This window comes from Melopsittacus undulatus, chromosome 3 (genome assembly GCF_012275295.1).
Source record: "Melopsittacus undulatus isolate bMelUnd1 chromosome 3, bMelUnd1.mat.Z, whole genome shotgun sequence".
NCBI lineage: Eukaryota > Metazoa > Chordata > Aves > Psittaciformes > Psittaculidae > Melopsittacus > Melopsittacus undulatus.
The window spans coordinates 56,363,910-56,377,237 of record NC_047529.1 but is presented as its reverse complement, the minus strand read 5'-3'; the positions used below and the strand labels follow the sequence as shown (position 1 = coordinate 56,377,237).

Genomic DNA, 13,328 nt, shown 5'->3' with positions numbered 1-13,328 from the left:
ATGTAGTGCAAAAGACAATGCTTGATCTCTCTTCTAAAGAGTCTCTAACTTCTGCTGCTGTCAAATTTTCTGAAATTTTGATTAATTAAAGAGATTTGGCTATACTGTCTTGCATTTTATTCAGACCTTTCCTTGAAAATTACATGCAGGAAAACTGTATCTAGCCTTGAAAAGAAGAAAGTGAAGCTCCTTAACCTTTCGTTATGAGGCTCTATAGGGCAAGACTTGCTGTAAGTATGAAGGAAAACAAGAGAGTCTAAACAACATGACGAAAGTAAATTTGAAAAGGGAAGGGAGAGAAAAGAAAGAGGTGGAAGAAACTGAAATTCCTTTACTTGTATAGATTTTTGTTTGTTTCAGAAGGGAAGCAACCTTCCTTATTGGAAGCTTTGTTTACTTTTACAACCTTACTGCTTATTGGAAGCTTTTTTTACTTCTACACAGTAATACAAAGAGTTTGGCTCTAGTCCCTCAAGATCATAAAGACGGTAAACTGGGGAGGATGAAAGAAAAGTGACAAGTTATTTGAAGAAGATGTCTCCAGAAACATTTTAAACTGATTATATAATCATCTGAAACTATTCAGTTGAGAGAATAAAAAGCCATTATTATTTCTATAAACATAAACATTTTGTATGTAAGCATTTATTAGTAAAATATTGGTTTTCAAAAATTCAAAAGATACTGAAGTAAAACACTAAGTTATGTCTGAAGTTAATTCAAATTAGGTAGTGATTTCCAATTGTTCAACTACATAATTCTTAAATTCCTCCAAGCTGAAAATCCTACTCTTGAGGAACAAAGAAAAGTTTAATCCTCACTTATAATAAAAGAGTAGTCATGATCTAAAAATCTAACGTTTTCTATAATTATTTATGAATCATAAAAGATCTGCAAGCCTTAAAGTCTATTTTTATTACATAAGCTTTTTGCTGAAAAAGATTCAAAGAGCAAGGTGAAAAAAATGTTATTTTTAATGATATATAATAATAACAAATTACTTCCCAGTGGATTTTTCATTTTCATTTATAAACCAGTATATTTTGCTGGTTTTAGAACTCTATGATAAGAATGCTTTGAAGTAATTTTGGAGCTGTAGAATGTTGAACAGAAAGAAGAAAAAATATGCATTTTTATTCTACCAGTATCTGCTAGTTATAGGGCAACATAATTTACACACTCACACTATATATGTAATACAATATAATACAGTGTTATATCAACTTTTATCACCACAGAACAACCTGAAATATACAAAATTTATCATTAAATTCAAACCAAATTCAATAAATCTACCCTTGAATAAATTCCTTGAATGAAAGGCAGCAATTCAATTTAAGGATTCTTTTGAAGAAGGCATCCCTAAAAGATCGAAATACCCAAATTTTAGCTCACCTCAAAATCTCTAACATCCTGATCTTGAATTAATCAAAGATGAAGGTAAAATATTGAATAAAGAAAGGTAGCAAAGAAATCAGGCCGCTTAAATGGAGAAATTCATTTGAATTTCCATAGGGAAATCTCATCTATAGCTGTTATGAATATTTCTTTTCCATTCGCAACTAGAGAAACTACTGTCTTTTCCAACAAGAATCCATTATCATTCAGTTGTCAAAATGAAGGAATCATTGAACTAATTTTTAAATATCTATCAGTTAATCAGAAGGAAACTAGTCATTGTTTGGAGACCAATATCAGAATGACGGCATATCTGAACACTGAGTAAAAAAGTGGAAGAAAGAAGAAATGCAAGTAAACTATGGGAAAAGAAATTGAAAACAACACAAAGCCTGAAGTAGACTTCAGTCTTCGTTCACAGTATAGAATTTCACGCCTGAGACCGATATGATATGTTGAGCTCTATTCAGGTAATATTACCTTAATTTCACTTAAATTTTTGGGTCCATGCAATTATTTAAAGTTACTAAGCAGAGTTTTAAACAATTTATTTAAAAATCTAAATTCTTTTTGGTAATTTTATCTTTATATAAATTGTGCATCTTCTTTTCTACACTCACAGGATATCAAAATTATCCAATAGTAATTGAGTCTGTTAGATCATTTGATATAAAATGAAACCCTTTTAACACTTTAAAAAATAATGGAAAATAAAGACTTAAAAGCTAAGCTAACTGCCCATGTGAAGTACTAACCATATAAAAACATCAAATATGATGACTATGTTTCTGGAATTTCTTTTTTTTTTTTAATTATTGTCATCTTAAGTGTGCCTTGCTAATAAAAAGTACAAATAATATTCATGCAAATAAAGGGCACAGATGTATAAATAAATTGCATGTATTCACGTAGATTACTAAATAAGACTAGATAAAACCAGAAAATTTTAAAGGAAAAGCTTCAAAATTGAGAAATTGAGAGAGATTAGTAAAAGTTGTGATCCTGTTAAGAACTTAGATTACATCTTCCATTAGGCACTAGCACAGTATATAACCTTTTGTCAATCCTAAGTAAACATCATTTCAAAAGGCAAAATAAATTTTAATCTAAGTTTAGTTATGTGCTATCTATGGGAAAAGGAACATCTGTCTGTGTTATCAAGAGGAAAGGACTGGGAAAGTTCCAGTTCCACATACTTAACTGCTGCAACTACTTCAAATGCATTTTATTTCAAGATTATCTTAAGTGAAAAGCTTAGGAGGCCATACTAGTACTTGTTCAAGAAAGCTTTAGGGCCTCTATACAAATGCCCATAGCATGGGGAATAAACAAGAGATGTGGGCACAGCTATGGGGCTATGATATAATAGGCATCACCGAAACATGGTGGGATGGCTCCTTTGACTGGAGCGTTGGAATGGAGGGTTATAGGCTTTTTAGAAAAGACAGGCCCGGTAGGAGGGGAGGGGGAGTTGCCCTTTATGTTAGGGATAGGCTAGAGAGTATGGAACTCTGTCTGGGGACAGGTGATCAGTTAACAGAAAGTTTGTGGGTCAGAGTTAAGGGGAAATCGGTGACGGGACACATTACTGTGGGGATATGTTACAGACCACCTAATCAAGAGGAACCTGTGGATGAAGAACTCTACAGACAAATAGGAAAAGCCACACACTCGCAGGCCCTTGTTCTCATGGGGGACTTCAACCACCCTGACATCTGTTGGGGTGACAGTATGGCCCGGCACAAGCAATCCAGGAGGTTTCTTGATTGTGTGGAAGACAACTTCCTTCTGCAAGCAATAGAGGAGCCGAGGAGGAGAGGTGCCCTGCTTGACCTTGTGCTCACCAACAGGGAAGGGCTTGTTGGAAATGTGACTCTCCAGGGAAGTCTTGGATGCAGTGATCATGAGATGGTCGAATTTGAGGTCCTCAAGACAGTGAGAAGAGCGTGCAGTAAGCTCACTGCCCTGGACTTCAAGAGAGCAGACTTTGGCCTCTTCAGGAACCTGCTTAGCAAGGTTCCATGGGATATAGCCCTAGAGGGCAAGGGGGACCAAGACTCTTGGTTAACATTCAAGGATCACCTGCTACAAGCTCAGGAGTGTTGCATCCCGACTAGAAGGAAGTGCAGCAGGAGGGCCAGGAGACCTCCTTGGATGGATAAGGAGCTGATGAGAAAAATTCACAAGAAAAAAGAGGCTTATAAAAGGTGGAAACAAGGACAGGTGGCCTGGGATGAATACAGGGATGTTGTCAGGGTAGTTAGAGACCAAGTTAGGAAAGCTAAGGCCCGATTGGAGCTAAACTTGGCAAGGGATCTTAAAGATAATAGGAAGGGATTTTATAGGTATGTAGCGGCTAAAAAACAGACTAAGGACAATGTAGGCCGCCTCCGGAAACTTTCAGGAGAACTGGCTACACAGGACTTGGAGAAGGCTGAGGTTCTGAATGGCTTCTTTGTCTCGGTCTTCACTGGCAAAGGCTCTAACCGCAGCACCCGAGTCTTGGAAGGCGGACGCAGGGACTGTGAAAACCTAGACCTTGGGCCCACTGTAAGAGAGGATCTGGATCGAGACCATCTTAAGAACCTGAATGTACACAAGTCCATGGGACCTGATGAAATCCATCCACGGGTCCTGAGGGAGCTGGCGAATGAAGTTGCTAAGACACTGGCCATCATATTTGAAAAACCATGGCAGTCAGGTGAAGTTCCCGACAACTTGAAAAGGGGAAATATAACCCCCATTTTCAAAAAGGGGAAAATGGATGACCCAGGGAACTGCAGACCAGTCAGTCTCACCTGTGTGCCTGGCAAAATCATGGAGCAGATTCTCTTGGAAGGCATGCTAGGGCACATGAAAAAGAGAAATGTGCTTGGTGACAGCCAGCCTGGCTTTACTAGGGGAAAATCCTGCCTGACCAATCTGGTGGCCTTCTATGACGGGGCTACAAAAGTGATGGACAGGGATGGAGCAATTGATGTAATCTACCTGGACTTGTGCAAAGCGTTCGACACTCCCACATGACATCCTTGTCTCTAAATTGGAGTGTGATCAATTTGGTAGGTGGACCACTTGGTGGATAAAGAACTGGCTGGATGGTCGCACTCAAAGAGTTCTGGTCAACAGTTCAGTGTCCAGCTGGAGACCAGTAACGAGTGGTTTCCCTCAGGGATCGGTGTTGGGACCGGTCTTGTTTAACATCTTTGTTGGTGACATGGACAATGGAATTGAGTGCACCCTCAGCAAGTTTGCTGATGACACCAAGCTGTGTGGTTCTGTTGATACACTAGAGGGAAGGAATGCCATTCAGAGGGACCTTCACATACTTGTGAGGTGGGCTGATGCCAACCTTATGAAGTTTAACCATGCCAAGTGCAAGGTCCTACACCTGAGTTGGAGCAATCCCAGGCACAGCTACAGGTTGGGCAAAGAAGAAATTCATAGCAGCCCTGTGGAGGAGGACTTGGGGGTGTTGGGTGGTGAGAAAATGAACATGAGCCAGCAGTGTGCACTCACAGCCCAGAAAGCCAACCGTATCCTGGGCTGCATCAAGAGGAGAGTGACCAGCAGGTCAAAGGAGGTGATCTTGCCCCTCTACTCTCCTCTCATGAGACCTCACTTGGAGTATTGTGTTCAGTTCTGGTGTCCTCAACATAAAAAGGACATGGTACTGTTACAACAAGTCCAGAGGAGGGCCACGAGGATGATCAGGGGACTGGAGCACCTCCCATATGAAGACAGGCTGAGAAAGTTGGGGCTGTTCAGCCTGGAGAAGAGAAGGCTGCATGGAGACCTCATAGCAGCCTTCCAGTATCTGAAGGGGGGCCTACAGGGATGCTGGGGAGGGACTATTCATTAGGGACTGTAGTGATAGGATAAGGGGTAACGGGTTAAAACTTAAAACAGCAGAGGCTTAGATTGGATATAAGGAAGAAATTCTTTGCTGTTAGGGTGGTGAGGTACTGGAATGGGTTGCCCAGGGAGGTTATGAATGCTCCATCCCTGGCAGTGTTCAAGACGAGGTTGGATTAAGCCTTGGGTACTATGGTTTAGTGTGAGGTGTCCCTGCCCATGGCAGGGGGGTTGGAACTAGATGATCTTGAGGTCCTTTCCAATCCTAACTATTCTATGATTCTATGATTCTATGAATAATAAAAGCATACCAAAATGTGATTTTTCTGCTTCTGAAGAATTATATAAGAAATGCTTCCACAATATCCACCCCAACTGTTGAAAATTAGTTCCAATCATTGAAAATTAGTTCCAGATGATGATGCCATTTAACAACCATAAAATCTAATAGCAATGAATGCTTATACATTTATACATATTTGCAAATATGCATGGATAGAGATGGACAGAGAGTCTAGCTAAATGTCTGTTTAATTTCTAAGTATGAGTATGAAGTATAATACGTACACACATTTAAAGTTAATATAAACATAGTACTCCTACACAGTCATCTTGAAAGTTTGAAGTTAGGCATAATGTATAACTGTTGCAACAGCAATTCCAGATTATTATTTACTAGAAAAGCAAGAAGATAATAACCCTTCTAGTAAATATGAATATTTTGATTAGCACATGTTCTGCCCATCTGCTAATATCTTACAACAAATTGAAAACAAGATTAGTGAATACTTTTAATTCAGCTATTCATGCAGTTTCTGCCACTATTAGCAGGTTTCACTTGAATTCACTATAAAATTGTCTCCCCTTCTTCCTATTTGACAGTGATGTGCAGAATATGTTTTATCTCTGTTTGACCAAATGTCTCTATTTGAAGCAATCTGCCCAAATGCAAAAAGGGACTATGTCGTAATTTTCAAATTTACTAAAATGCTTCCAAGAAACTGAATTTAACTGGCATGATCAACTGGGAACTTATGCTTTGAAAGACAGGAAGGAATGCTTACCTTACTCATTTACAAGTAGTTGTTATGGTATCTATTTTGACACATATTGCATTAATTTGTTTCTTTAGTATATGTTGAGATCTATTTGCACTTTATTGTTACTATTTCAAGAAAGATATTCCTGTTCTTGCTGTATATCAAATAATTTATATTAACACTCCCTACAGAAATTTCTCTATGAGAAAATCTCTGGTCCACTATCAGAAGAGAAAGCCTAGTTTCTACTGATTAAAAGAGATGTAGATTTTTGTCACAAAAAATCTTATATTTGTTCTCAGAAATAAATTCTGAATACTATCTATTCCATATTTTGACTTAGGCATATGCCATGGAAGAGCTAAACCAGTTTGGTAGAAACAAACACTGCCTATAGGCAAAACAGAGATGCAGAACAGTCATTGTTTAACAAGCAAATTCTACACTAAAGAAATCATTGATGTGAATCTACTTGCATTACTTCTTTAAGCAGCCTCATATTCCAAAACAGTACTATTCAAATGACATTATCATAAAATCTTCACAAATAGTATAGTGTTGGAATGCAAACTGATAATAGAAGGCTACAAAAGTTAACTTACATGATCAATTAGTTCACGAACCATTCCGTTCCACTGTCCACTGGCATCTTCCTGGGCTCCATATTTTCCATCCTCCACCAGTCTAATCTCATAGGAAAATCCAAGGATAGTAGACAGCTCCCTGAGGAGGTCAATGCAATAACCTTCAAATCGATCATTTCCGTACAAGGGTTTGTCAGACTTTTTGAACATAACATATGGCTCTTCCTGTAAAAATTAAAAAGACAGAATGGATAATGAGTGCCCTCATACATTTTGTTTCTTTTTAATCTAAAGTAGTACACTGGCATTATAGCACTCCCTGTACAAAGAACTATAATTAAAAGTAGAATCCTTTTAGCTTTTGGTTAGGTCTGTCTAAAGTCTTTATTTACCTTCAAACTGAAGTTAGTCAAAAGACCATTTTTCTTAAAAAAAAATGACACTGAAACGCGATAGACATATCTTCAAGGAATACATACAAAACTAAATTTAAGTGTCCTTCTTAACAAATTACATTATACATTAAAACCAAATACATTGTTTGTATGGGCATTATAAGCCTCTTGAAATGCAGAAACAGTGTTCCTTGGCAACTGAAACAAATTAATTCAGACCCTGAATATCAAATGTTTAAAGTATTATGTTTTACACTTTTCTTTACACAAGTATTTTAAATGTTTTCTCAACATCTTTTCAGGTAAAGTGTAGAAAACCTACAAGAGGAGGCAAATTTCAGTGAAAATTTGAACATCAAATGTTTAAAGTATCATATTTTACACTTTTCTTTACACATGTATTTTAAAGGTTTTCTCAGTGCTTTTTCAGGTAAAGTGTAGAAAACCTACAGGAGGAGGAAAATTTAAGTGAAAATTCGTACTGTTCTGTTGCCTCAAGTTATAGTTTGCCATTTCCAAGACTGCAGCAAAACCAGGAAAAATTAAACTCAAAATCAAATTCCATGACATACAGTTCATGAAAATTTATTTTCTTTAAGCATTTTCTTATATTTAGTTTAAATTACAATGTGACTTTTTTGCATATAGTGGTTGGTGAACAAATTAAAATAATTGTCAATGTATTCATAATTATGGGAAAAAACTTTAACATTAAGCAAAAGATGGGATTTTTACATCTGTTTCTCAGTATAGGATAGCCTTCATCAAATGAATGAAAAAAGACAAAAAACAAATGGTATCTTTCTCAGCTACAATATGACACCAGTATTCAAGTTTTATTTGATAGGTGAAATACACAGCTCAGTCTTTCGTCATGTGTTAGACATGGGGTTTTTTTTCATTTTTTAGAATAATAAAAAATAAGCACCAAGTAAGGTAAGACAAATGATAGTAAATGCAATTACTGCAGCAGATATAAGTCGCAATGAATAATCAGATAAACTCTCCAGGGTAAACTTAAGAAAATACATAGAGCCCTAAACTTCCACATCAGCACTCATTGGGGTTAAAGCACTTCATTCTATGGGCATCTGACAGTTTTAATAGGGATTTATCAGCATTCCTTATGTAAACATGTGTATTGAGGTGTCCCATGGCATAAAACTGGGACTTTAGCATGTAAAAATTTACTCAAAATGCAAAGGAGGGAGCAGGAAGATCTCTTGTTCAAAAAAAAAGAAGTGTAAAAAGACAATTGTTATGAAATATCTCACTTATAACAACTATAAGAAAAAAGTTTCTCAGGGGAAATCAGGATTCCTTAATGAAAGCACACTACCAGCCAAGCACAAGCTGTGCCAAGACAAAACACAGAAAGTGCAGAAAACCAGCAAACCTCAAGCATGAATTGTTCAATCAACAGAAACTTAAAAGAAAGTAGGGAGGAAGTGAAATGTAGCTCAAAATGTGAAGGGCACATGGAAAAGACAAGAAAAGACAAGTAAGGACAAGAAAAGACAAGAAAAGACAAGAGAAAAAAAGAAAAGAAAGGAAAGGAAAGGAAAGGAAAGGAAAGGAAAGGAAAGGAAAGGAAAGGAAAGGAAAGGAAAGGAAAGGAAAGGAAAGGAAAGGAAAGGAAAGGAAAGGAAAGGAAAGGAAAGGAAAGGAAAGGAAAGGAAAGGAAAGGAAAGGAAAGGAAAGGAAAGGAAAGGAAAGGAAAGGAAAGGAAAGGAAAGGAAAGGAAAGGAAAGGAAAGGAAAGGAAAGCCTGAATATAAAACTTATGCAGGGACAAAATACACAAATGCCAAAGCAAAGAAACCACTGCAATTAGCAAAGATCTGTAATAGCTCTTAGTAATCCCAAAGTTTTCTCTAGTTCTCTTTTTCCTCTGGTAATATGCAACACACGTTCTAAATATTGAATGTGTCATTCATGTATTCTGCACAAGTCCCTGCAAAGGATCTACTACATGCTTTATGTGTTCAGGTTTTGAATTTGTAGCATGTGCTAATGTAAAACTGGCTACTACATACACTCTTAGGAAATTGTCTATGCATTAAACATATAGATGATCATTGCTTCTTGGTGGGTTATTACTTCCACAAAAATATTTCAATAGAACTATTATCATTGATAATGTAGACAGATTATTTAAACTGAGTGCTTGCTAGATATTAAAATATTTATTTTAACTTCTTTCCCATTTTAATTTTACCCTTCAGCTCCTGAAAAATATGACCCTTAAAACTTACTATAACACATCACAAAACAAGTTGGTCAGACTTGCTTTCAAAATATTTACAAAATGTTCTTTAAGGTCTTCTAAGCATTTTCAGCTGAAATTAATAGTCTTTCAACTAGATACATTTCCCTAGAGCAAAAAATAAACAAACAAAACCTTTCCTTTAGCATTTTCATTATTTCTTGGAATGGCATAAGTAGCTTCCAGCAAAAGCCACAGAATAAGCACTGTCCATACACAGGTGCTCCAAGAAAAAGATTCCTGAAAAAATCCTCATGCAGAGTCATTTCCAGAAAACATGCTTACTCTGAATTAACTTAGACTACAGAAAATTGATTCTACCATATATTTTTATCAAATATTCTTGTTCTGAAATGAGAGCAACCAAAGGGAGAGCTATTGTAATTTAAAAACCACACTTTAGTTCAACCAAATTAATTTTGCTTCTGGTTAACCTTACTCTTGATGCATGAAATTTGACAACTTTGCAGCATACCTTTGGCCAGCTCAATAGTAAAGAATCACCCAAATTAATTTTATATAAATAGAAACACTTAGAACATGAAAATAAAGAAAAAAGATAAAGGGAATTGGGAACAATGAGAAAGAGACATGGGTTAATAAAGTTTTAGCATCATTAGCTTACATCTGAAATTCAGGGTTAGATAAACAGACATTTTCTCACAAATTTAAATCATGAAAGTCTATAAACCTTGCTCAAGAATGTGAGTCTAAATTACATAAAATCAAAAGGTTCACATATATATACACTTAATCGTACGGTTATATAATTCATAGTATTTAATGTAAATATTTTTAGAACAAACAAGTAATTAAAAATGTACATGCAGTACACTCCTTCCAATGATCAGTGTATACCTACATCACCAAACTATCAAATTTAAAGTTTTCAAGCATTGGTTTTGTTTCAACTGTTTATACTTCATATGAGTAGCTTTGTCTCGGAAAGGAAAGTCTTCATCCCACTATTTGTTTAAAAAATAAGAGGGTTTAGAGGAAGAAAAATAGCAAACAAAGAAAAAGCTTTGATTCTTCATTTGAGGTATACCACCAATATCTTTTACCACTCAGGATAACAGTATAACAAACACGTATATAGTAGAATAGAATTTTTCATTTTCCAGAAATGTTATTCTATGCCTTAGGAGTTTTTAAATACAGATGAATGCCACCCTGTGATACTCTGCAGAATTCTGGGATCGTGAGGGAGAGGATCATGATCTGAGATCATGAGGAAAAAAGATCGTAAGGGAATAGGGTTTGATTCTCAGAGATCTTTCTAGTCCTGTGAAAGTAGGTAAATGAAAGACACTCAATTCTAGTAACTCAAAGGCGATGTAATATAAAGTGACCTTGTTTTATAAAATGCAGGTTTATGGCTAGTTAAAAAGGCATCTAATTTATGTGGCCTTTATCTCAGCACAAGGGAAATTATCTGCAAAGGAGCTACCTAGTCCAGTTGACTAGAAAGGAGTAAGGATTCATTCAGTAAAAAATATTATGAGAAGGAAATGAAGCAGATCTAGAGAGGATGTAAAGAAGAAAAAAATTTTATTAAAAACTTACTAATGATAATTTTCAGGATAAAAAAAAATGAGAAGAATCAGAATCATCATGATAAACTAAGCAGGAAAATATGTCTAGTGTGAGGTGTCCCTGCCCAACTCAGGGTGGTTGGAACTAGATGATCTTAAGGTCCTTTCCAACCCCAACCATTTTATGATTCTAAATTAAAACTAAATAAATATATGGTCACAAGGACAAGTAAAATAGCAGGTAGATTAAAAATTATGTCTGTAACTACAAGATAAATCCTTGAAAAGTATTTCTTGAGTAATACAGAAAAATTACTAGTTCATTCAAGAATGATATAACCCCCAAGTGACAGATGACTGCTCTTTTCATGAAGAATTTCTGTTTACATGTGTTGGTGATGAATAAAGACATTTTGTCTTATTGATAAGTTGGTGTCTCCTGGCTGCATGATGAACTTTAAGCACCATGATTTTTATCAGTGACTATGTGTTAATATTCCATGAATGTAAACAATTGGCTTTCTCATAATAACTCTCTAAATTGCATTCTTTCTATAATACACAGCAAGCATACCAAAGACTATTTCTTTAGGTATGTCAATATAACAGTTTTTCCACTACACATTTTCATGTGTTTCATTTGCAAAATTTATCTGTATTTGGTTTTGAAAAAAAAGTTGAATCACAAGCTTCAAGCTTCCCTACACACTAAAAGATTTTGCTTATGTTTCTACATGTTAAATTAATATTACAGCTTTACAGACTTTTTTAATATTTAAAATGAACAACTAATACTTGAATGAAACACATTCTATACAACTGTGGGCATAGAAAAAATTACTGGTTGATTTTTTTATTTTTTTGTAACCTTGATCTACATGTTTTCTTTTCAGAATAAGAAATACTTACTTGAATTATTCTGTGAGCTGTATTAAAAATCAAGTACAAAGATATTTCTCGAAATGGCAACAATAAATTCTACATTCCAATTTTGATTTTTATGGATAGCTATCTACATCATCAGCATTAACATTACTATCAGTACTGAAAAAAGCAAAACAAGACGAAAGCAGAATCCCTGATGAAAACAGAAAAAACATTTTCAAAATTTGACACTGTTAGAACAGAGAATTTTAATCATTAGCTTTTGTTCACCAGGGATATTGGAGTTAAAAGGCTGCCATTTCTAATTAACATTTATGTCAGATTTAAGGAATACACAACAGACTTCCACAGTTGGCAGTCAAAATTCAAGTGGGAGAGGAAAAGCAATCCACTAGTTACAGTCAATCAAAATAATGTAAAATATTAGGCATCTCATTACTCATTTGAGACAGCCAGGATATTCTATAGAAGAAACTATGACCAGACACAAAGATCCCTGCAAAGTCACCTACTTCCACTATACTGTCTATAATATACAGTAATTATGAAAATACTTATTTGACATCTAAAATATTTTCTGGATGAGTCACTAATATGACCTTTTGGGTCATGAAACATGTAGTCATAACTATGTTTTTATAAATCACAACCTGAAGAATTCAAGCCATATTTGTTCTTTTCTGCACTTTCACTCCTCATTTTATCACACTGCTAAAAAAAAAAAAAAGTTTTATTTCTTCCCTCAGAATTTACTCTTAACTTTAGCCAGACTTTAAATTAATTTAGCTGCATCCCAAGAAAGTGTACTAAGCTTCCATTCCAGTAAAGCAGAACAGATATGAGTGGATGCCTATTTCAAGCAAAACCACTTGACTCAATAAACCACAGAATGTGAAAGCACTAAACTGTTGCAACAGTGCAGCCTGTACTAACCTATTTTTCAGCTGAACTGAATCATACTGTCTTCAGAAGAATATCAAAGACATTATTAGATCTTACCATAATGGAAAGCAAAACATTCTTTTCTTATGATGTGTCTTAGATTTTCAAAAGACTGTGGGGAAAATCTAAGAAAAAAAATGCAAAACCTAGACATCTGGTAAATACAGCAGGCATTTTCCTAGACTGATGATCCTTGGTGTTCATAAGCCCAACAAAGGAGTTATAAATTGATCCTTGCCATTATGTAGAAGTATAGTTTTATTACTAACACTTAAAAATAAAAGGTAATTGAAGCACTAGAGAGTTATTTGAGAGAAGTTGTTTGGGTTGAGGCTGTAAATTTGGAACCCAAAGTACTTCTCAGTCCTTATCCAGAGATATAAATAAATTGTCATCCTACCTTCTTCTTGCACCCAGCCAGGAGAAAAATAG

At 35.4% G+C, this 13,328-nt stretch overlaps 1 protein-coding gene across 1 annotated transcript in view; it reads right to left on the bottom strand.

Moving 5' to 3' along the window:
• GRIK2 (glutamate ionotropic receptor kainate type subunit 2) overlaps positions 1 to 13,328 on the bottom strand; it is a 399,537-nt gene that overhangs the window by 166,682 nt on the left and 219,527 nt on the right. Inside the window, exon 10 of the mRNA XM_005145088.2 lies at positions 6,893 to 7,099. Coding sequence (XP_005145145.1) covers positions 6,893 to 7,099 — 207 coding nt within the window. The remainder of the gene's footprint in view (positions 1 to 6,892; positions 7,100 to 13,328) is intronic.